This window comes from Schistocerca piceifrons, chromosome 1 (assembly GCF_021461385.2).
Source record: "Schistocerca piceifrons isolate TAMUIC-IGC-003096 chromosome 1, iqSchPice1.1, whole genome shotgun sequence".
NCBI classification, from domain to species: domain Eukaryota; kingdom Metazoa; phylum Arthropoda; class Insecta; order Orthoptera; family Acrididae; genus Schistocerca; species Schistocerca piceifrons.
Window position 1 is genome coordinate 126,776,283 of NC_060138.1, and position 24,775 is coordinate 126,801,057.

Genomic DNA, 24,775 nt, shown 5'->3' on the forward strand with positions numbered 1-24,775 from the left:
AAAAAGTTAGTGACAGGAAGAAAAACTTTTAACTATAATGGTGTGTTGCTTTGTCAGACATGATGACCAGTGAATATACAACATTCACTATGAGCAAAATTTGTGAGACTTTATTGTCCTACTGTCTTTTTCATGTTTCCTTATCTGTGAAAAAGTTGACTAATATTAAATCAATTATTTATCTGTAACTATGTCCAGATAAGAGTTACAAGGTCCTTAGTGTAATGCTGGACAATGAAGTACTGGATATAACATGTTGTCTAAAAGTCTATTTATTATAGCAAATAATACAGTCATGATTTTTAAGAGTAGGATGATCATTTCCTAAGAAGCAACATTATCTCTCTCTCTCTCTCTCTCTCTCACACACACACACACACACACACACACACACACACACACACACACACACAGAGCGCGGGCACGCGCTTGTAAAATTCTGTGCTTCCGTGATATGCTACAGAATCTGCGTCACTTTCTCTATGATGGAAGCATGTTAAGTGTCCTTAATTGCTAAGGACATCCAAACTTGCAGCGTCATGCTTCCAAATGTTGAAGTGAATATTCACACAGGTACACCTGCAACATACTAAACAGTAATTCCTTATGTACAAATGTATCAATTATAAATATTGGAATAATACAATATCAATGTAAAATAACTGAGAAAAACATTAATAGTGCAAGGAAAAGATAGATTGCTAGTTAACATAAAGATAACATGTGACATTGCAGACAGACAAACTAAAAGACACTCAGACATTAGCTCTTGGCCACAGCCTTCTACAGAAAAAGAAGTACACATATTCATTCAAATAAACAAGCACACGAGCGCGCACATACACACATAGATGATCGCCATGACTGGCAGCTTGGACTTGAACGCTACTGCCATGTAGAATGGAAGCAGCAATCTGGAGGAGGCAGGGAAGGGGAAGGGATAGCAGTGTACAGGTTGGGAAAAGAGAAGATCAATGGCTGGCAGAGTGTGCAGGGACTAGTTCGCCAACTGTTGCAGCGTTAGGAGGCTGTGAGGTGGGCAGGTGGGGAGAGGGGGGGGGGGGGGGGCGGCGGACAGCGAAAAAGGAGAACATTAGGGAAAGATAGGCAGGTATATCAGCAGAGGACAGTGCACAAAGAGGGTGAGAGATGAGAAGAGGTTGAGGTGACAATATAGAGAGAGTGGAAACTATGAAACAGTATGTTACCGTACACTGAAGTTGGGATCATTTCGGGAGCAGAAAATGCATTGTAACAATAACTCCCATCTGCACAGTTCAGAAAAGTTGGTAGTGGAGGGAGGATTCAAATGGCTTAGGGTGTGAAGCAGTCATTGAAATCAGGCATGTTATGTTCAGCTGCATTTTTTGCCTTAGGGTAGTCTACTTTGCTCTTGGCCACAGTTTGGCAGTGGCCATTCATCCTGGTTGGTAGTCATACAAATGTAAAAAGCTGTGCAATGATTGCAGCAGGCCTGGTATATGACATGGTTGTTTTCACATGTGGCTCGGCTTCTGGTAGGGTAAGATAAGCTTGTTACATGAATGGAATAGGAAGTGCTGGGTACACTACTATCCCTAATCCACCCACCCAGTCCTGCTACAGACTTGTCCTACCTCATCAGAGGCAACCTGTGAAAGCAGCCATAACATCTACCAGCTCTGCTGCATTAATTGCATAGCCTTTTATATTGGTACGAGTACCAGCTACCTGTCCACCAGGATAAATGACCCCGCCAAACTCTTGCCAAGAGCAAAATAGACTGCCCTGTGGACCAACACTCAAAGCTGAGCATAATGTGCTTGATTTCAACGTCTGCTTCACTACCTGAGCTATTTGGATCCCCCCCTCCATAACCAGCTTTTCTGAACTGTGCATATGGGAGATAACCTTACAGTGCATTCTCTGCTTCTGAAATTATCCTGGCCTCAAACTATGGTAACATACTGTCTCCACACCCTCTACCCCCTCTCTCGTCACCACAGCCCTATTCTTATCTCCAATCCTCCTTGTGTGCCACCCTCTGTCAAAGCACCCACCCATCTTTCCCCACTCTTCTCCTTATTTGCTCCCCCCCCCCCCCCCAAACCCTTCTTGCCACCTCTGTGCCCCCCAGCCTCTTAACGTCGAACTGTTGGCAAACCGTGCCCCACAGCCTCTAAACGTTGCACTTTTGGCAACCTAGTCCCTGCACACTCTGCCAGACAGTGCTCTTCTCCCCCCCCCTCCCCCCCCCAACCAACCATGCACTGCTATCCCTTCCATCCCCAGAGTGCTGCTTTCATTGTATGTGACAGTTGCAATCTGGTCTGAGCTCCTGGAGATGATGATCGTGTGTGTGTGTGTGTGTGTGTGTGTGTGTGTGTGTTTCCGAAGAAGGCTGTGGCCACAAGCTAATTAACATGTAAGTGCCTTTAGGTGTGCGTGTCTGTAACTTAATGAACCACCTTTATGGCAAGTAGCAAACTATCTTTCTCCTACATTGTTGATATTTCAAGCTGAAATTTCTATGTTCAAGAAAAAGCACTGGTAATAACAAATCTACAACCTCTTCTATACACACTTTTACTCTCAATATTTTAACATCATCTGATTTTTCCAGGGCTGAATGAGTTTCTTTTACTGAAGTAATGCAACACATTTTTTTTCTGTAAGCAGGTTGGTTTTATTTGGGATTCCAATACACTGCATTATTCCCGACTCTTTTGGCTACAAACCATATTTTTCAACATAATCTCTGTTAAACACCTCTTTTGGCTACAAACTATATTTTTCAACATAATCTCTGTTAAACACCACCTTTTACACCACCTTTACTGGGAGGGCCTGTACGATGACATGGTATCAATGGTGGGTATCACTCTACTGGTCGATGTCAGAGCCAACGTCTTGCTGCATCAATAAACTCCCCATCATCCCTGCATCACTTCTGTGTCCTCCAATAGGCCAAACAGATGAAAGTCTGAAGGTGCAAGATCTGGGCTGTAAGGTGGATGAGAAAGAACAGTCCTATGAAGTTTTGTGAGCTGCTCTCAGGTGCACATACTATTGTGAGACCTTGTGTTGTCATGGAGAAGGAGTAGTTCATTAGCATTTTTGTGGTGATGAACTGTTACAGTCATCTCAAATGAGAGTGTCTGCATGTCCCAATAGTGCAGGAGTCACAGCTGTGTGTGGCTGGCCAGCTCATGGGGGAACCGGACAAGTTTGTGCAACATACTTGCAATGAGGACACCTCGCCCAACGGCACACCATGCTTTTGTTCACTGCGAAGTCTCCATAGATATTCTGCAATTGCCTATGAATATCTCTGATGCTACAGTTTTCTACTAAAGGAAACTCAATGACGGCTCACTCCTTGGAATGCATCTCTGTTACAGACACCATTTGGAAGGCTAAGTATCATGCCACCACTCAGTGGAACTTCATGAAACTATAGGGGTTGAAGCAGGAATATTCCATCACAATGTCCCACAGCAAATTTTACATTTTTTCAACTGAAACTGACCAAGGAAAGAAATGGTGCATTACTTACTGAACGCCCCTCGTATTTTTTATTTATTTAAATTCATAGATGTGTATATATATGCAAGTTCCTTTCAGGTATGTAGTACAGGAAGAATGACTGTTTAAAAGTGTTCTGCATGCTGGAATTAGTCTAAGCTTGTTCCTATGGAAGCAAAATCCACAGGCCTGCAGTATATTACTCCCTTCCTGACTTAATACTGGTGCTTGAAACTTTGTAAATACGCTATTGCAGAATAGTTGAAGAAGAGTCTGCCAATTCAGGTGCTTCAGCATTTCTGAGAACTCTCCCATGGGTCACACAAACCTGAGATCAAACATGCCACCCTTACTTGTTTACATTAAATATTCCCTGTTGCCTATTGGTATGGGTTCCACACACTTCAGCAGTATTCTAAGATGGGAAATGTACATACTCCCTTAGCCAGAAAAGTTCCAGGACAGTATTTTTTAATTTCTTAGTTTGCAATACTAAAAAGGCACAAATACTGTTATTACATTACCTGGTATATGTGTGCCGTTGGTGTGACATTGGCCATGTGTCTGCATAAACCCGCTATGTGGCAGGGCTGTGCTTAGCAACACACTGTTTGGGTTCTTGGTGCTTTAGTTACGGTGACACAATGGATGCTGATTGTGAACAAAGGGTGAACATTAAGTTCTGTGTCAAGGTCCAGAAAACACTTAGTGAAACATGCGCAATGACTAAGCAAGCATATACAGGCGAAACACTTTCAAGAAGTCATGTTTTCGAGTGCACAAAAGGTTTCGTAAGGGCAGAAATTCAGTGCAAGGTGATCCCAGAGCTGGTTGCCCGTCTACAGCACATACCAATGCAAACGTGTAGCATGTAAGGCAATTATTGCAAAAAGGCTGTCATGTAACTGTGTGCACTATCAGAGAATTTAATTTGAATCGTGATGTGCATCATAAAATTTTACACAAAGATTTAGGGAAATGTAAACTTAATGCAAAACTCATCCAATCACATTCTAACCCATCAACAGAAGAGGAAAGACAAAGAATTTCTGTGGAACTACTGAATGGAGCAAGAAGTGATCCCACATTTCTGTCTAAGATTACTGCTGGACATGAAAGTTGGTGCTATCAGTATGACCCTCACACGAAGCATCAAAGTGCTGAATGGCAGAGTCCTGGATCACCAGCTTGAAAAAAGTGAAACGACAATCATCAAGAACAAAGACAATTTTGATCACATTCTTTCATAGTATGGGATTAGTTCACCATACGTGTTCCTCCAGGTCAAACAGTGAACGAAACTCTTTACATCAAAGTCTTGAAACATTTGCGACAAGCATGCCATGATTTGTGGCATTCTCAGGATTGGTTCTGACTGCATGACAATGCAAGGCAAGACCCCATACTGCTTCATAGTCTCTGAGTATCTGGCCAGACATTCTGTTGTTGCCATCCCACATCCAACATGTTAGCCTGACCTCTTGCCTCGCGATTTTGTCTCGTTTCTGCGAGTGAAAAGGCAAGTGAAAGGAAAGCTTCATCAAGATACTGCAGACATCAAATAGGCTGTCACAAATGAGCTTACAAGCATTGCAGTTGAAGATTTCCTGCTTGCTTCCAGGACCTCCAGAAATGTTGGAAACTGTGTATAGATAGCCAAGGGGACTACTTCGATAGGAGCTAGGATCATTAGTTGTTACGTGCAATTTTCTATTTTTTAAAAAGACCTGTCCTAGAACTTTTCTGACAAATGGAGTATTTCATTAGTAGTCTCCTATACAGACCAACTGTTCTTTTCCAGCATTTTATCTATTAACCAAAATCTACCACCTCCTGTACCTACAACAAAGCGTATGTGATTGCTCCTTTCATACCACCAAAAATTGTTAGACCCATGTACTTGGAGGAGTTGAGTCTGACTGCGATTCATTGATACTGTAGTCATAGGTTGCTACCCCTTATTTGCATGTTGTGGAGAGCACAATTTTACATTTCTGAACAATAAAGTAAGTTAGCAATCTTTGTGCCACTTTGAAACTCAAAATCTGACTGCATATTTTTGCAGCTTTTTTAAATCATTGCTGCGCTATAGATAACAGCATCATCTTTGAAAAATCTGAGGTTTCATGTTGCACGCCACATGAACAGCAAGGGTCCTCTAGTACACTTCCCTGGGCACACCTTATGTTACTTCTACATATGCCAATGACTCTCCATCCACGATAACATGCGCCTTCCTCCCTACGAAGAAATTCTCAATCCTGTAACAAATTTCATTTGGTCTCTCGTAGGATCACACTTTTACTGGTTAGCACTGGTGTGATACTAAGTCACGGTTCTTCAGAAGTCAGGAAGCACTGTATCCATCTCACTGCCTTGGTCCATAGTTTTGAGAATGCCATGAGAAAGATGGTGAGTCAGGCTTTACATGATAGTTGTTTTTGGAATTCCCGCTGGGTGGCATGGAGGAGGTCGTTCTATTCAATATACCTCATTACTTTTGACTTCTGAATATGCTCTACGAATCTACAACAGGTGGATGTCAATGATATTGGACAGTAGTTTTGTTAATTATTTCTGCTGCCCCGACAGATGAGATCTCATGTTTCCTTCCTAAGACTAAGCACAGTTTTTTATTTGAAGGATCTATGGTGTCCTGTGGTTAAATCAGAGCAAACTTGTCTTCAAATCCTGTATAGAATCTCACAGGGCTCTACTGGGTCTAGTAGCATTGTTTAATTTCGGCAACTTTAGATTTTTTCAATTTCACTGACACTACCTCTAATTAAACTGTGGTAGTACTCGAGTCTTCCTTTGTTCAGGAATAATTAAAAACAGAATTCAACGTTTCTGCTTTTGCTTTGCTATGCTCAATTACGGTATGTTATTCGTGAGTGGTTGGGTACTAGCTTTCATGCCACTGACACCCTTTACACATGATAATAAATTCTTTAGATTTTGTGAGAGGTTTTACAATAATATTCTGCTAAGATAGTCACTGACAGTCTCATACATTGCTCTTCTGGCGGCCTAGATACTAAATCTAGCATGTCTCTGTTTAGTATTTCTACGTTCTGTGTACACCTAATCTGTAATAGCTGCCATTTCTTTAGAAGCTTTTTACGGGGGCTGTATACCATGTACACTCCCTCCCATTGTTAGCTCTTTTACTACACACATATCAGTCAAACCTTATTAAAACTGCTTGATAGTTTGTACCTCTCACTTTGAAACTAAGTTCTTCATCAAAGTTCTAAACATCACACACAAACTCTCCACCACAGCCAGTGCAGCATAATTATGTGGCACTACACTTGCAGTGCTCGAGTAGAGTGTTGTACAAATTGTTCAATTACTGGATCTTGCCTACATTCTCATTTCACTGTCCGCAGCATGCAACAATGTATTCTGCCCGACTGGCAGACTACTACCCCCTTCACCGAGACTTAACCAAGAGGCAGCTGACTGTAATTCTGGCAAAGTTATAGACATTTGTGACAGGCAACAAGTAAATTTAATGAGGCTATAATAACTATGCAGAAGCCAAGTTGGGTTATCAATCTCCAAATGTTAATGACATCTTTTTGATATTTAAAGCAAAATACACTGTGCACATAATGAAAGTTCCAGTTTTAAAATGCTGCTCAGAATGATGTCAAATTTGGACAGCATATTACTGACAGAAAAATAATAAAATAAACACAATGACCAATGTAAGTGTCAGAATATGCACACCAACAGAACATGGCACATGGCTGCTCCTCAGTTTGCATATGAGACATCCAACATGACTGTCTCCATGAAGGGTCACAAGCTGCTGGTAAAGCTCTTTTACAAGAACAGTGACTGAGCATCAGCAAACCTGCAGAGGTTCTGGACACTTAAAAGGTATGAAAAAATGCAGTGGTCCGATGTCTGCTATGGGTCCAAGAAAATACTATACAATTCGAAAAGACAGATTCTTTTGAAGTGCAATATGGCAGAGAGAGGGAAGCACTTGATCCGACATCTGTCTAAGATGTGGAAACAGCATTGCAGGACAGAATGGGAATTGGCAGTTGGCAAGAAGGCGGCTAGGAAGAGGAGGTATTCGGACACTTAGAGTGTATGCAACAGATTTGACCAACTGTCAGAGTTGAGTGGAGAGGAGCCTTGTGTATCTGTAGATGCAGAGATCATGCAGCAATCCTCAGCAGTTAGGAGGACTAGGGCAGTTGCAAAGTCTAACAGGAAGAAGGAGGTTCTGCTGCTAGGTAGTTTGCACAGTAGAGGTGTGGGTCAGCAGTTGCAGAAAGTGTTGGGGAGTGAGTACCAGGTCACCAGCATTGTGTAGCCTAGTACAGGGTTGGCTCAAGTGACTGACAGCATAGGGGAGTTACATAGGAATTTTACAAAGGAGTATCAGGTAGTGATAGTGGATGGAGAAGGGAACAGTCCTGATAGGGACGGGGAATATGATATAGGTGGTGACCTGGTAAAGATAGCTACTCAAACTGGTGGCACTAATGTGCATTTCGTGCAACTGTCATGATTGGCCTCGTCTTGATGCGGCTGTTAGGGACTGGGGAAGGTGCTGATGGCCACATCTCAGTGGTGCCAGTTGGGTCTATCAGTAGATCAGGATTCGCTAGGCATGGCCTACACCTCAATAAGTATGGGAAGGGAAGGCTGGCAAAGCTTATAGGTGACAGTGTAGTGGGTGGTGGTGGTGGTGGTGGTGGTGGTGATCACTCATGGAAAAATTTCTGTAGTAGTTGGTGTTAGAGCGGCACCTTTCTTAAAACTGAATTCAGTTGAGAGGTATACCTGCTTAAAGGAAGTCCCTCTAACTAAGGGCTCACCTTCTGAGGATGTAATGTTTCCAAGTAGAGCAGGAATTAGCATATTTCATCAAAACATAAGAGTTATTAGAAATAAAGTTAGTGAACTGCTTATAGATGTTGACTCTGAAATCATTGGTATATCAGAGCACCAATAAAATAATTTGACAATTCAGAGGCTTCCTTTACCTGGATACAGATTAGCTGGCTATTTTTTAAAGAGTTCCTTGCGGGGTGGGGGAGTGGCTATGTACGTAGAAAACAGTATTCCATTTGAGTCCATAGACATATCATGGCACTGTACTGAACAGATATTTGAATGTTGTGCAGGGACAATTGAATTAAGTGAAACTAAACTTCTAATTGTTGTTGTTTATAGGTCCCCTAACTCTAACTTCAGAGCATTTCAGCTCATCAGTGTTTGCAAAAGTTACTGGAAAGGCTGTGTACGTTAGGACAATTGATCATTTTATATCACACAATTTGCTATCAAATGTACAGTTCAGCTTTAGAAGTCGTTTAACAACTGAAAATGCTATATTCTCTTTTCTCTGTGAGGTTCTGGATGGGTTAAACAGAAGGTTTCAAACACTTGGCATATTTTTTTGATTTAACAAAGGCATTTCATTGTGTTGATCACAAAATATTACTCCAGAGGTTGGACCATTACGGAAGAGTAGCTCACAATTGGTTCACCTCTTAATTTTGCAACAGGCAGCAAAAGGTCATTATTCACAATGTTGATAATGGCTGATGTGGGGTCTGAGTGGAGTACATTCAATTGGGGGGGGGGGGGGGGGGGGGGGGGGGGGGGGGCAGGGATCCGTGTTTCTTATTTATATAAATGATATGCCCTCTAGTATTACAGGTAGCTCTCAAATATTTCTGTTTGCTGATGACACTAGCTTGGCAGTAAAGGATGTTGTGTGCAACATTGGCTCAGTTTCAAACAGTGCAGTTCATAACATAAGTTCATGGCATGTAGAAAATAAATTAACACTAAATCACAGGAAGACTCAGTTTTTACAGATTCCAACACACAATTCAACAAAACCTGATGTTTTAATTTCACAGAAAGGGCATACGATTAGTGAAACTGAACAGTTCAAATTTCTAGGTGTTCCGATAGATAGTAAGCTGTCATGGAAAGCCCACGTTCAGGATCTTGTTCAAAAACTTAATGCGGTCATTTTTAGTATTCGAACGGTACCTGAAGTGAGTGACCATTCGACATCAAATTAGTCTACTTTGCTTATTTTCATTCACTTATGTTGTATAGTATTATATTTTGGTGCAACTCTCCCCGTTCTAAAAGGATATTTTTGGCTCAGAAACGGGCGGTTCGGGCAATAAGTGATGTAAGTTCACGAACCTCTTGTCGACCCGTGTTCACTAGTCTGGGTATTTTGACACTGACCCCTCAATATATATATTGTTTACTGTCATTCCTTGTTAACAATATTAGCTTCTTCCCAAAAATAAGCAGCTTTCACTCAGTTAATACTCGGCAGAAATCAAACCTGCTTTTGGATCGGACTTCCTCAACTCCTGTGCAGAAAGGTGTGCAGCATACTGCTGCATCCATTTTCAATAAGCTACAACTCAAATTAAAAAATCTTAGGAGTAATCCACGCACCTTGAAATCTAAACTGAAGAGTTTCCCCATGGGCACTCCTATTCTGTCAAGGAGTTCCTTGAGAAATTAAGCTGATTTTTTTGTTGTCTTTTTGATTGCATTTACTTAAACATATGGACTGGCCTTTTCAGGTTCATAAACATTTATTTTTATCTGTTATTACTTTTATCTTGTAATTTCATGTACTGACACATTCCATGACCTTGGAGAATTGCTCCTCAATTTGGTACTATGGAACTTGACATGTAAATAAATAAATAAATAAATAAATAAATAAAGCAATGGTGTGCAAACATGCACTGCACTAGGAATTGCCTGAATGTTGGACATGCCTGTGAGCACAGTACATAAAATCCTTTTAAACATCCTGCACTGCTATTCGTACAAAATCACCCATGTTCTGAAGTTACTTCCAGTTAATGTGCCAGGAAGACAAGTTCACTCTTGAAATTCTTGCTTACATGGAATTGGTCAATGAATGGCCATGGACCATTCCATGGACAGACGAAGCCTATTTCCATCTCCAAAGACATATTGATACATAGAACTGCAGAGTATGAGCAATGGAAAATTTGCATACACATCAACTGGTACCACTTCATTTTGCAATAGTGGTGTACTGTTTATTGTATGTCTTTGTTTGAGGGGGAGAGTGCTGCAGGTTGTTTAATTGTATTGTCACTGGCAAACACTATGAGAGTCTTTTGTGCACAACTTCATTCCAACCCTTCAACAGTGGGAATGTGTGGGTAGGACCATTTTTATGCAAGATGATGCTCCTTTGCAATCTGCACAGCCTGTGAAGCAGCTGCTGCTGAAGCATTTCAAACATGTTACAATTACTAGCCATCATTTCCTTACAGCCTGGCCATCCATATCACCTGATCTTAATCTGTGTGACTCCTGGCTCGGTGGTTATCTGAAAGATGTTGTACTCAGTGCTCTAATTTCTAATGTAGCTGAACTGAAGGCAAGCATTGTGCAACACATTCTGAATGTGATCCTCAAGACACACTGATCTGATGTGGAAGAGTGCTGTTTCTGGATTTCAGCTTGTGACAGAAAACGATGAACCACAAATTGAACTGTTGAGTCAGTCTCGCAACATCTAGAAAAAGATGTGGTTTTGCTTTTGACAATTATGAACTGATGTCAGTTTGCTTTTTATGTGGTTTTTGGTCTCAGGACAATGAAAAACCAATTTTTCCCATCTGATGTGGTACAACCTTGCCGTGGTGGATGGGCTTACCTAACTAACAGTGCCACAACTGGTGGCTGCCGAACTTGTGCAGTCAAGCACATTGAACAGTATGGATGGTGTAATGTGCAACTCAAACCATAGTAGTCGTATTGCAATTCATCTATCGTATGTAGCTGACACGATTTATGTTGATACTTACAGCACCATCTACTAGTAAAATTTTTCGTTAATTTTTTTTCCCCCCCATGACATTTTCTCTGTGGCAATAACGTACTGCTCAAATTTGATATTGTTCTGCGCACTGGTTCTTTTTCTACACCACTTTTAATCTGGAGCTTTAATTACAGATGCCCTGTATATTTTAAAATTTGGTATCTACCCCACAAATGGCTTCGTTAAAAGTTAGTACACTTTATAGCTATCTATTCAATACTTCATAATTTACTTTGTCTTGCAACCAAATCAAACTGCAAAGTGATTTTATGTTGCTGGTTTCGTTTTTGTGAATATGTCATTTTCAAATTACCACTACACAAAGCATTCAACTTTCCTGGTCCTTTTTTTATGTACAATGAGAGGAGGCTCCAGTTTAAGAACATAAAGGACAAGTATTTGTATCTTAACTGGAGACAATTGCCATAATTTTTTTTAATTTAGACATGTGCAGGCAATAGTTTTAAACCTTAATTCCCTAAAAATTGTGCAGTTGCAGGCTTTTCTGGGTTCCACATTCTTTCATAAGATTCAATTTTATAACAGTCTAGTCTTTAAACAGACAAATGATCATAGTAAAAATATTGAAAATGGATGTATTTATTTGTAATTACTTCGACCACCACCTGGTGTGTCTATAGTTTTTAGCTAAGAGAGACGTATCAGTTGATTGACATATGTCATAGGTCTGCTTCCAAATGGCTGATGTGAATGTTCACGAGCACATAATTGCTCTTTTTGAAAACAGTGTTAGTGGATCTGAGGCAGGACATCTTTATGGTGTTGATGCTTCCACAGCAAGCAGATGGATTAGACAATGTGCAGGTAATGATGAGTAGCAAGATGTCCATTATCTGGAAGACCACGAATCTTTACATGGGTGCAAAATGAAGAATTGGTCAGAGCAGCTCAGAATGCTCCTTTGTCACTCATCTCTGGAACTAAGGAGAGCTTCATGTTTCCCGGGCTCACTGAGAGCAGCTCTCACAAGATTACAGGACCACAGAATGAGGTCTCTTCATGCTCTTATCAAAGAACCACTGCCTGATGAACAAGCCATGGACACACTAGCAATTGTGGGTTCCCTGGGCAGATGTTGATTGGAGGAAAGTCATTTTCATGACGAGTGCGCAACTGAGTCCACGAACAAAGATCCTGCCCTTGTTTACTGCACAGATGTGCAACAACGTGATGTGCGCTTTGTGGCCACAAGCACTAGAAACAGACGCATAAATGCGAAATGCTGGGGTTGGATGTCTCATATGGGTGCAGGAACTTTAGAATGTATCCAAGGAAGTTCAATTGAGCATGCTAGGAACATTTCCTTGAAAATGTTATCATCCATGGACTTCGACTTTGGTACCCCAAAGGGTATCTCACTCACCAACAGGATCCCAGAAGCTTAGTGATGGTAAGACCTTTGGAGGAAGAGGAAGATTAAATGAAGCAATTGATAGATTGTAGAGGTATTATGGGTGTGCAATTAGGCAAAATTCAAGAAGCATTACACATATGAGGAGAGCAATATGGACATTATTTTTTCATACTGCATCAACAAATGAGCACCCACAACATATACTGCACCCCACAGGTGATGACTCATGGTGTAAGTACCAATCAGGAAAGGAATATGCCCATAAAAACAGTTTGCCCAATACTGTAATTGATGTAATTAGGCTCATATTCAGAGATTTATCACATCCAAGTTTTTTGGAAAAGTGTTTACATGGAAAAACACAAAATCCAAATGAAAGTGTAAATAATTTAATTTGGATTAGGATGATACAATGGCAACATACAACGAAAGAAACATTATCAAATGTGATGTGCTGAAGCATTTAGGTTTCCAACCAGGACACAACACCATTTCCACAATGCACCTAATTGATGAAGAAAGACTAAGAGGTGCAGGAAGAAGAGACAGAAGCCTACAACATGCAGCAAAAGGGAAGAAAAGACCAGTGAAAAGGAAACTAACTCTGGAAAAAGAGGATGCTGATAATCCATCATATGGGGCAGGAATGTATTAAAAAACTTTGGAAGCTATTTCCCGTAACTTTAAAATTTTCATCTTTGAGGAACATTTTCTCAAAAACTGATGATAGTATTTCAACGAAATTTATACACAATATTGTTTACTTTTCCTTCATTTTTATAACAAATTGTAAAAATATTGTATAATTCGAGAGTTATAGAAGAAAAAGTGCAAAATTTTAGAGAAAAAAATAAGCATCTGTTTAAAAAAATTGTAAAACAAAAACCAATAAATATTTCTTAACATGGCATTATAACTTTGTAGAAAAATATTCACTGAACATGTAGTACAAATTTCAGAGCAACATTTTTAAGGTTTTAGAAAAGATGTTCCTTCTATTTGCTAAAATTAACATGGAGGAGATGGATCGTTTCGGCTCCCCTTAAGTGGACAATGACTGAACTGCAGCAGGAGATGCGTTCTGTAGCCCTGCATTTAAAATCATGTCCTTGCCTATCCATGACCTCATGATGTGCAATACATCCAAGAAAATGGCAGCCAACAATCTGCAGCAGAATTAAAGTCATCATCATTTTTTTTTCCCCCTCTTCACCGTGTTTAAGGCTAACCTCTTGTCAGTAAAATGTAGCGCTGAAACTGTTAGTTCAGTTTCAGCGCCAGAATCAAACTGTAATTCCTATAATTTGCTACCTAAAACTATCCTCTCACTGGCTACACGAGCTGCCACATTACCAACCGATGAGCAGTCCTCACTGACACTTGGTTGCAGTTTATAGCAAAGGCAGATTCCAGATGAAAAAAGAATGATAGGAAGAAAAATAAGAGCAAACAAAAAAGTCAACATGATGATGAAGATGACATGGCAATGAATTAGAAATAAAAAATATATTTAAACCAATTAATTGGATAAAAGTGACAGTCAAATTCTTTTGATTAGATTCAGAAACAAAAAAGTATGACATTACACGAGCTTCAAACCTACAACCTTCAATACGGTAGGTTAATTCGCTAATCACTGCACTAAAGTAAACACTGAGGCATGTTGTTGTATATATTTGACTGTAATCACCCAGTCAAAATGATGAATTCCAACCTTCAAAAACTGGGTTTCACACAATGTTGTGCAAAGGTTATCTAATGTTTAAGGTGATCTCTGAGATTTTGATAACCGCATATGTGACAATGAATTGCATCTGGTGCAGAAGTATCCAGTAGTACTTAGTGCTCTGTATGAAACGTGTGTATTTAATTTGCACTGGTGTGTGTGTGTGTGTGTGTGTGTGTGTGTTTGCAGTGTGGTTATCATGTATGATGAAATACAAAATAAAAGTGCTAGACCCATGATTTGAGATCCAGACACATCAAGAAAGAATGCCAGCAAGGAATTATAAATGCACTACCAATTATTGTAGCAGTATGCAATGGAGAATGGTTTGAGAATGACAGTGAGCACTCTGAATGGAGGAAACCAACTCCAATGCATGAAATATCAAGTAATTTTAAATAGACTACAGATGCAATACGCTTACGCATAAAAGGAATTCTTGAGACTGGATTCCATTAGGAAAATAGGCTTATATAAACTCACCAGTTATTACTGATTTATTTCAGTTACATCCCATAGAGTTTCAGAGTTCTGTCCATGCTAGTAGATGCAATGTACTGCGAGTGACGGCCAAAGCGAACACCTGTAGCCATAGCTGTGTGGTCATTGAACACTTTTAACTCTTGCCACTGCTTGCAAAGATACACTCTGGAACACAAGGAAAAATATTATCTGTTACAGTTTATAGATATTACTTAAACACGCACAAACAAAATGCTCCAATCTTCCAAAACAATCTCTCTAAATATTCATTATCAAAAATCTTTTATTCGGTACTGACGCTATGCTAACTGTGATAAGAATAAAACGGCACCAATGAAATTGAGCAGAACTTCCAGCCAATGTAACCTCAAACTTCATAGAGAAAGAAACGAATGTGTGGAAAGGTTCCATTGTCTTCAAAGAACTACATCAAACCACAAATGTCCTAGGTCAGAAGTCCAAAACAAAGCATCAAAAGATTCCATATTGTTGTACCATATACAAAATCTAGAGTTCCCATAAAAGTCAAACAAACAATTTTCAAATCATACCTTCTGCCAACCATGACATATAGCTCAAAGACCTGTATGTTATCAAAAAAAGAGACTTCAGCAAAATACAAGCTTGCGAAATGAAATTTTTGTGATTCACTCCGCAAAAGACAAGACAAGACGGAATTAGAGAGGAGTGCATTAGGAATGACATGCAACTGACCTGCACAATGGAGGAAAGATACATGCTGGGGCAGTTGAAATGGTTTGGACATGTGCTAAGGATGCAAGGAACTAGAACCCCAGCCATTACTTGGAAATGACAGTACATCAAAGACCTGCTGGATGTCCCAGAAGATGGCTAGATCAAATAAATAACGGAGAACACTGCAAGATTTAAAAAGAGATGAAGTTTGTAATGAGAGGAACAGATGGAGGTATATTGGCCACCAAAGTCCTGGTCACCTTTCTGAAATGATTCCCAGATGGTGACTGATGCAGTGATGAAATTCAAGTTTACTCTTGTATTGGCACTTTGTGTTCAGTCCATCGCTTCTCTAGATACACATCAGGTCACATTACTGAACATGTCCAGTACACATACCTGACATCTGTTCCTGCAACAGCAAGATAAGTTCCACTCTGGTCAAAGCACAGGTCACGTATTTCATAACCTTCATCCATCTGCAGCGTTTTGAAGTTCTTCAATTTTCGCAAATCCCACAGTTTTACACAAGCATCATCTGCAGCTGTAGCTAAGTAATAACCATTTTCTGAGAATGATATAGCTGTTATTGGTCCAGAGTGACCTGCAACACAAAACTGATATTCATGAAGTATGATGTGTTTTGAATGTACAAAACATTCTTGTCTTCATAGCAAAAAGTCTTAACTTTTTCCTTGTTAGATTTCATTATTTACCTTTGGTTATGAATACCATGAAACATGAAATCGAACCCTAATGTTAATTTCTCAATCCAGTAAAAATAATGACACACTACCTGGAAAGTTTGCCACATTAGATTGTTCTTTCAAGTCCCAAATCTTAACTTGTGAATCTGATGTTCCTGTTCCAAATATAAGACCATCAGGGTGAAACTGTGCTGTTGTCAGCGCTATACCTGATGACCCTTGGTCAGCAACCTGAAAAGCATCATATATTTTAGTGCAATATCATGTCATTTGCAAAAAGTTTTTGCATATCTTAATAACACTAAAATCAAACTGTGTAAGGAAAGTATGAAAATGGACAGTATAGTAAAGGAAATAGATTGCTAAGAAATTAGTCAGAAATGATACTATTGTTTAATTAATCTTAACTTATCTGAAAATTAAAAAGAAATTGATTGCTTTGTAACCACTTACAAATATCTAATTATGCTACAACAAAACGTAACAAGATAGTACTCTAATAAGCAAAACTTACTTTCGTAAGCAATCTTCCTGATCGAATATCTGAAAATGCCCAGTGCTGATCAGTAGAAGTTGAAAGCACATAATCTCCAGTGGGATGGAGGGAAAGACCTGTTACTGGCCCATCATGCGCTCTCAGCATCTGAGTAGTCTGTGATGTTGGTACATTCCATACTCTAATTGTAGTGTCAGGTGAAGCAGTGATCACCAAGTCCTGATAAATAAGAAAATATATTTTTTGACCTTTTTGTAAAAAGTTTCAAAAAAAGATTTGAAACTGGATGAGTTCATATATATTAAAAAACGAACTCAGGGCGGACCCCTAAGCCATATAAAGTACTTAAATACTAACACAATGGAAAGATTTGCAAATATCACAACTATGTTTTGCCAACTGTTCCGCAATTTTGAAAACACATTTTATATAAATGATTTTAAATACTCTGCTGACTACCTGTGGGAGTCAATTTGTTATCTATCATGTGTTTTGTTCCAACAATAAAATCACTCAAAATAAGCTTATAGATAAAAGCATCATTGGAAACAATATTAAAACATAATTAAATTGTAAATCTTTCCTCACACATACATTCCTGACAGGGTAGTTATAACTAAACTCAATGCAACTGGTAAGCGTATACTGGGAATTTGTTATAGCCCACAAGGCAACAAACACAAAGTATGTCTCAATTACAGTATTGTGCTATATAATGGCAAAGAAATGAATGACATACTGCCCATGTAAAATTGAGTGACTGGTTATCATCTTTTATTTTTCTATAATTTTTTATGGAACAATGAAATGAATACATCACAAAGCCTAAATTGGCTTTAACTAGCAGGCACTTGCTGTTAAGCATTTTCCAGTGTGTTAATGTCTTTGAAAGCTAAGAGCATTTCCTGAATAAATTCTCTTTGCTTTTGAATCAGCTTCTGTAAAACAGATATTGTATGAATAGTGGATGGATCTTTCTAAATCCTATTTGTAGCTCTGTGTGCGTATATTCTGTGGTATTGCTCTCACTATGGTGTTAAGAATTCTGATACATAAGTTGTACGAGCACACAAACAAAACTTACACCTCTGTAATTATTAGGATCAATATTGCCATCTTTCTTGTATATTATGTTGGCTTTCTCCAATTTTTGATGAAATTTTCAGTTTCTGTTACATACTGTGAATGTAAATCACTCTGATACATGTTTTTCCCCATATTCAATTGATTTTGCATTAATACCATCTAAAACTGTAACTTTCCAATTCTTCATAGCTTTAGACACTACTATTAGTATCTCTATTATATCATCTAAACTATTTGTGTCATTTTCTACAATTTTTTCTTCCGTCTTCTGAGTACTTCCATCATACCATGTATTTCTAAAAGGACTGGTACATTATTATTCTGTTGTATTACTCAAAATGACAGTGTTTTCTGAATGTTTTTATGGCTTTATACTGTACTATCTGCCACAACAAGGTTGGAATCACTATGTTAATGGAAGACTATGTTGTTAACACAATGACCCCGACCTGTGTTAATAACATAGTTGTCTACGTTGTTAACACAGTGACCCCAACCTTGTTGTTGGGTGAACCTAACCCATTTCTTTATACAATTTCTTTCACAAATGCCATGGCTCATAGGGGTGGACATCAATCATGTCTTTTGCTTTCCCCCCACTGCTTCATCAAGTTCCATTTCATATCTATTCTATTCCCAAAATTGGCTCAGAAATTATGATTTCATTGTAACATTTATCATGAATCTAGTGAATGAGAAAAAGTTCCACAATAAAATGCACAAAAAGGAAGTTTTATGGTATTAAAAACTAACCTCTTCTGGATGATATATAACTCTTGTAACTTTCTTTGTGTGTCCTTTGAGGATAGCAACAACCTGTTCGGTGTCTTTGTTAAAAACGGTTGCATTTCGATCATTACCGCCTGTTAAAATTTTACTAGTATCAGCACTATGAATGTCCAGCGAAAGTATACCTGGTATGCTAGCACTATGAAGACCCTGAAAGAGAAAACATAATTTAGCAAAACAAAAGATTCACGACAAAGGTTATACAGCATTATGAAAGACCACTTGCAGTTTGTTGATAGTAACTGAATAAAAAAGAAAAAGTTAAAACAACTGAAATACATTTATCAGTGATAAATTTGAAATGATGGGAATTCATTGCCCATCCGACGAATGGGAAAGTATTTTAGACAGACTGCACTTACACCATCTTTTCTGAAGACAATGTATTTGTCTGAAATATTATTTTTTTATGAAACAAATATATTTAATAATACGTCAATACCACTTATACTGCACTGCTATGTCTATATCATGTTATCTATTAATACAATTGCAAAATCTATATAAAAAATAAACAAATGTGTCTGATGAATGTTTCAGGCATGTACAATGTAAGATGAACATATTTTCTTACTGGATGAGAAGCTAATGTATGGAACGTGCGAATAGAATCATGAGACACAAGTTCCTCAGGAACCGTTCTTCCACGTCTTTTACGTTCCTGTGTTAGAACTGTTGCCTTATCCTGTAGTTTCTGTATTACTTCTGCTGTCATTCCAGCTTGTTCTGTTGGTTGATTTGCAACACCACCAGCTTCAACAGCAATGGCCTGTAACAAATGATGAATAAATTTAACGAAGTACAATGCTGATAGTATTTGTGATGTGTGAAGAACAAAATGTGTCTGGCGATGGCACAATGGCAATACAATCTAGCTTTGTCTTCAGTGAGAAACGATTAAACACAGAATTTCTATACTGTTCAATGAAATATAGGGATTCAGATGGAAAACAATTATGCACAATTAACCAAAAATTGGAATGTAAATTATTTCTCAATCAAGAAAGATAAAAATGTTGAATAGTAATATTAATGACAGAGATCTACAAATTTCAATGTAAGTGACACTAATACTAACAGGTTGTGGTATGCCTGCTGGATTTGTGGTGATTCCGGCCTGAGGTTTCAAAGTTGCCAAAGCCTCTCTAGCAGCAGTAACCTCCTTTGTGAGTCTCGCTATAACACGGCATGCAGCATCATGTTGGTATAACGCATGGCTGCAACAAGAAAATCAGAGTGCATGACAATGTTTCAAAAGAACAATTCACATGAGAAAACTATAAAACAATGAGGCAGAATATTTCTGTTTGTACGAAGTTGATAAAAAGACCTGAGATTACAAGCAAACATGCTCAATAAATGATCTGCTCTCCTGTTTGTAAAACAGAATAAGTCAGTGTAGCTGCAGCAAGAAATTGATTAATAATTTCAGTTGTTTCATTTCTAGCTCTCCTTCGGTGTGGTTTTAATTGTATATGAATTAACTGTTATGGCTTGACATTTATATGACAGCTATTCAACTTCAGGCCAGGGAACTCAACAATGAATTAACATGTGTTTGAAACATAAGTGAGATGAGTGTAAAATGCAAGTGAAATAACTAGAAAATAAATATACACAGCTAATTGATTGCTAGAGGGAAAAAAACTGTTCAGTTAACTGAACTGACAAAAACAATTAACACGTTAACTTTGTCATTCACTTAGACATACCTTGCAACTTGTTGGATGTGAGGTGATATACAAATGTATTACCAACTAAAAACAAGAATACAACTGGTGTTACTTGACACTCTTGTGCAAAAATGTTTCTTTGTTAATGCTGTCCATACTATGTTGTATTCTATAGAAAAAAATGACTGACATCTCTTGCCAGACACCATGAATGAGCACACACTGAGTGCATGCTTCCACAATGAAACTACCACTCTGCTGATTACTGTATGCTGAAGTGGACATTTAAAGGGCATTAAAGCTGTAAACTTATATGGAACTTGAACCTATTTTTGGCTTTTTTCAGGCGATGTTTATTAAGTAAGCACTGATGTAAAGCTAACTTCCTACAACTTCTTCCACAAAGGTTCTCCTATAGATGAACACACAGGAGAATGGCTTGGCTACAGCTAGAGGCTGACTTCTTAAAACACACACACACACACACACACACACACACACACACACACTCTCTCTCTCTCTCTCTCTCTCTCTCTCTTCCTCGTTTCCAGCATATTCTTGTCAGGTTCTCTACTGGTTACTCATATTGGGCACTTAAAGAATTGTAGCGGGTAAGAGCTCTCTTCTTGTGACCATTTCTCATCTTTTCAGTATTCTAAGATAATACACATCTTCAAAATGGAATATAGCAGCTTCAGATGAGACACAAATGGAGAACAAAGAACTGACGGCTAGAGAACATGAAAGTGCACTAACACTGAACAATTTAAATACCAGTATCAAAAAATTATTTGAACAAGGTAAACAGATCAGTCTAAACAATCATTTACTCCGATTTGGTATGTGTGAGACAGGGAAACTTGCAGGCAAGAATTTCACTGAAACTTCCTGGCAGATTAAAACTGTGTGCCGGACCGAGATTCGAACTTGGGACCTTTTCCTTTCGCGGGCAAGTGCTCTACCATCTGAGCTACCCAAGCATGACTGATGCCCCGTCCTCACAGCTTTACTTCTGCCAGTACCTTGTCTCCTATCTTCCAAACTTTACAGAAGTTCTCCTGCTAACCTTGCAGAACTAGCACTCCTGAAAGAAAGGATATTGTGGAGACATGGCTTAGCCACAGCCTGGGGATGTTTCCAGAGTGAGATTTTCACTCTGCAGCGGAGTGTGCACTGATATGAAACTTCCTGGGAGATTAAAACTGTGTGCCGGACCGAAACTCGAACTCGAGACCTTTGCCTTTTGCGGGCAAGTGCTCTATACCAACTGAGCTACCCAAGCATAACTCACACCCCATCCTCACAGCTTTACTTCTGCCAGTACCTGCTGTGAGGATGGGGTGTGAGTCGTGCTTGGGTAGCTCAGTTGGTAGAGCACTTGTGCGCGAAAGGCGAAGGTCCTGAGTTCAAGTCTTGGTCCGGCACACAGTTTTAATCTGCCAGGAAGCTTCATATCAGTGCACACTCCGCTGTAGAGTGAAAATTTCATTCTAGATCACAGGTGTCAGGTAGTTAGCTTGGACCTTGGTCAACATAACCTCACTCAAACAATAGTTCATTTATGTCTGCACCATAAAGTTCTTGATTGAAAATGTCAGTTTACGAGCCTAATTCTCATCATTTGCAGGAGGTGTTAACTGTTTTGTTTCAATATGAAGAAAACAGTGGTTGAGTCTCATAATGCTCTCAAGTACTTATGGTAAGGACACTATTAGTGGAAGAATGTGTAGTGAGTGGTTTCAACTCTTTAAGAACGTAGACCGGCATAGTGGCGGAAGGGAGAATGTTTTCGAAAATGCAGAATTGGAAACATCGCTGAGTGAAGTCGCGTGTCAAACTCAAGCAGAAATGGAATGATTAGTGGGAGTGGCACAGCAGGCCATTTCAAAATGTCTCAAGGCTATGGGCATAATTCAGAAAGAAGGAACTTGGGTCCCGTGTGAGCTGAAACCAAGAGATGTTGAACGGCATTTGTGTGTTTGTGAACAGTTGCTTCAGAGGCAAAAATCGAAGGGTTTTCTGCATCGCATTGTGACTGGGGATGAAAAATTGGTTCATTATGATAACCCTAAACGCAAATCATGGGGATATCCCGGCAATGCTTCCATGTCAACGGCCTAAGCAAATATTCACAGCTCCAAGATCATGCCCTGCATTTTGTGGGACCTGCTCAGCGTGTTAAAACCCAAGTGAAACAATCACAGTTGCTCGTTATCAAATGCAATTAAAGCATTTGAGCAGAGCATTAAAAGACAAATGGCCACAATACAGCGAGAGGCACGATTAAGTGATTTTGCAGCACAACAATGGTCGATCCAATGTTGCAAAAGAGGTCAAAACGTACTTGGAAACATTAGGATGGGAAGTCCTACCCCACTCGTCATATTCTCCAGGCATTGCTCCCCCTGACTATCACCTGTTTAGATCAATGGCGCATGGCCTGGCTGACCAACAGTTCCGATCTCATGAAGAAGTCACAAATTGAATAGATTCGTTAATCGCTTCAGAAGATGAACAATTTTTTCGACACAGGATTCGTACACTCACTGCCCGAAAGATGGGAGAAATTAGTGGCCAGCGATGGAAAATACTTTGAATGGTACATGTGTAACCAATTTGTTTCATTAAAGCCTCAAATGTTGGGGGGAAAACGCCAGAAACAAAGTTATACACCTTGTAGTAAATAATAATTGAAATGTTTACTGCAGCCTTTTGGTACCCCACTTGGGATTCCATGTGGGGGAAAAACAAAAACATGCACACTCACATACACACACACTTATAAAAGCACACTGTGGAAAGTTACATTGGTGCAAGTGTGAAATGAATGTTTTAAATTTTAATGTTCTGTTGTGTGTAATAATGTTCAATCAAGTATTTTTCTTCATTAGTCATTTCCTTCTATTCTGTTGCTTTAGCATTTTGCATTGTGAAACATGTAGGAAAAACTAAAGTTACAGAAGAAGACTGATTTATGCAATGAATGAGACCTAGAATAAGTAATGCAAATAATAGAAGCAGAATCAGAACCAGAAGATAAGTTATGTGCAAGGTTTGTGTGTATAGACACAGAGGACAATGTGTAAGAAATGGATGTCGATGAGACATTTTGAAAGTGGGACAATGAGAAAGTGATTGATGAGATACAAATGCTGTAGAGACCTACATACACCAGCAAAATTGGTATAATCAATGTAAGACCAACCAAGCAAGTGCCAGAAGAAGGATACTTTGTATAAATTAGCACTCTCACAATGATTTCCAGAATGTGACTTTCATTATGGAGACTTTCATATGGTTTTTTTGCATAAAATAGTGGAAAAAACTGTAAAATAACAACCCAAAAAGCACAGACAGTTTGTAATTTATGGAATGCGACTCATCCTTCTAACAAACGTAAGTGGATCCCAACAAGTACAACAGAAATGTTTTTGTTTCATAGAAGATCTTGTAACTATGGAAGTACTAAAATCTAAAAAGAAAATCACTTTCTATTTTATGGTCCACAGACTGCATGCACCAAAGGAAAATATTCCCAGTTTCATTCTTGAGAAATAGGTTTTCTGAACTTCTTACTGACAGCAGAATCAATGAAGTGACCACTAGAGAGAATTTCGTCCTTTCAGAAAACTATTTACAAGTTTTGCACAGGAATCTTGTGTACACTGCCATCCAAGTGGATGAGAAATTGGTAGCTTTTCATGGGAAATACCCATTTAGGTTTTCATTAAGTCCAAACCATCTAGATACGGCATAAAAATTGGGGACCTCTGTGATACTGGATCTTCGTATGCTTTCAACTTGAAGGCAATGCACAGGGAAAGAAGGATCTACAGAAAAGAATCAAGGTACGAAGAGCTGTAATGGACCTTATGTCTCCTGTAGGAACTGGATACATCATTACAATGGGCAACTCTTTTACGAGTGTTCCGCTTAAAGATGAGCTCTCGAAACAAGAGCTATCTTAGACTAGTACTCTTAGAAAAAACAAACCCAAAATCCCACCTGATCTTCAACCAATGCCACTGAGAGCACAATTTTCATGTATGTTTGCAAAGACTACCAAGTGACAGGCATAGATTTTGGAAGACAAAAAATCCTGACTGGAAGGCTCTTGCAAATGACAGAGGAAGAAATTTTTTGTTAGATCTAAGACAAGAACTTATAAAGCCTCACGTAAAGTTTAACAGAATGTCCACAGACGTGGGAACAGCACTGAAGTAATTGCTGTCTGGTGAAGATGCACGCCCAGTGACACATCAATCAAACTCAATGGAACGTCTGCAAGGGACTGCCAGTGTTGGATGCTGTAAACTTTTTCTGAGGAAAAAAGACTGGACGTGTAAAACAAAATGAGGCTAGTCCTATTC

The 24,775-nt window shown here is 39.0% G+C and overlaps 1 protein-coding gene across 2 annotated transcripts in view; it reads right to left on the reverse strand.

Annotated features, from left to right (window-relative positions):
• Positions 1 to 256: 256 nt before the first annotated feature.
• The window catches only part of LOC124795257 (pre-mRNA-processing factor 19), a 40,237-nt gene continuing 15,718 nt past the window's right edge, over positions 257 to 24,775 (reverse strand). Inside the window, exons 4-11 of one of the 2 annotated variants that reach the window (XM_047259214.1) lie at positions 19,811 to 19,949; positions 19,307 to 19,501; positions 18,697 to 18,882; positions 16,876 to 17,076; positions 16,451 to 16,592; positions 16,054 to 16,258; positions 14,959 to 15,123; positions 257 to 579 (exon numbers count right to left, since the gene is read on the reverse strand). In XM_047259214.1, coding sequence (XP_047115170.1) covers positions 14,982 to 15,123; positions 16,054 to 16,258; positions 16,451 to 16,592; positions 16,876 to 17,076; positions 18,697 to 18,882; positions 19,307 to 19,501; positions 19,811 to 19,949 — 1,210 coding nt within the window. In that variant the 3' untranslated portion in view covers positions 257 to 579; positions 14,959 to 14,981. Of the gene's footprint in view, positions 590 to 14,958; positions 15,124 to 16,053; positions 16,259 to 16,450; positions 16,593 to 16,875; positions 17,077 to 18,696; positions 18,883 to 19,306; positions 19,502 to 19,810; positions 19,950 to 24,775 lie in introns of both variants that reach the window. The other variant, XM_047259205.1, reaches the window with a different exon arrangement.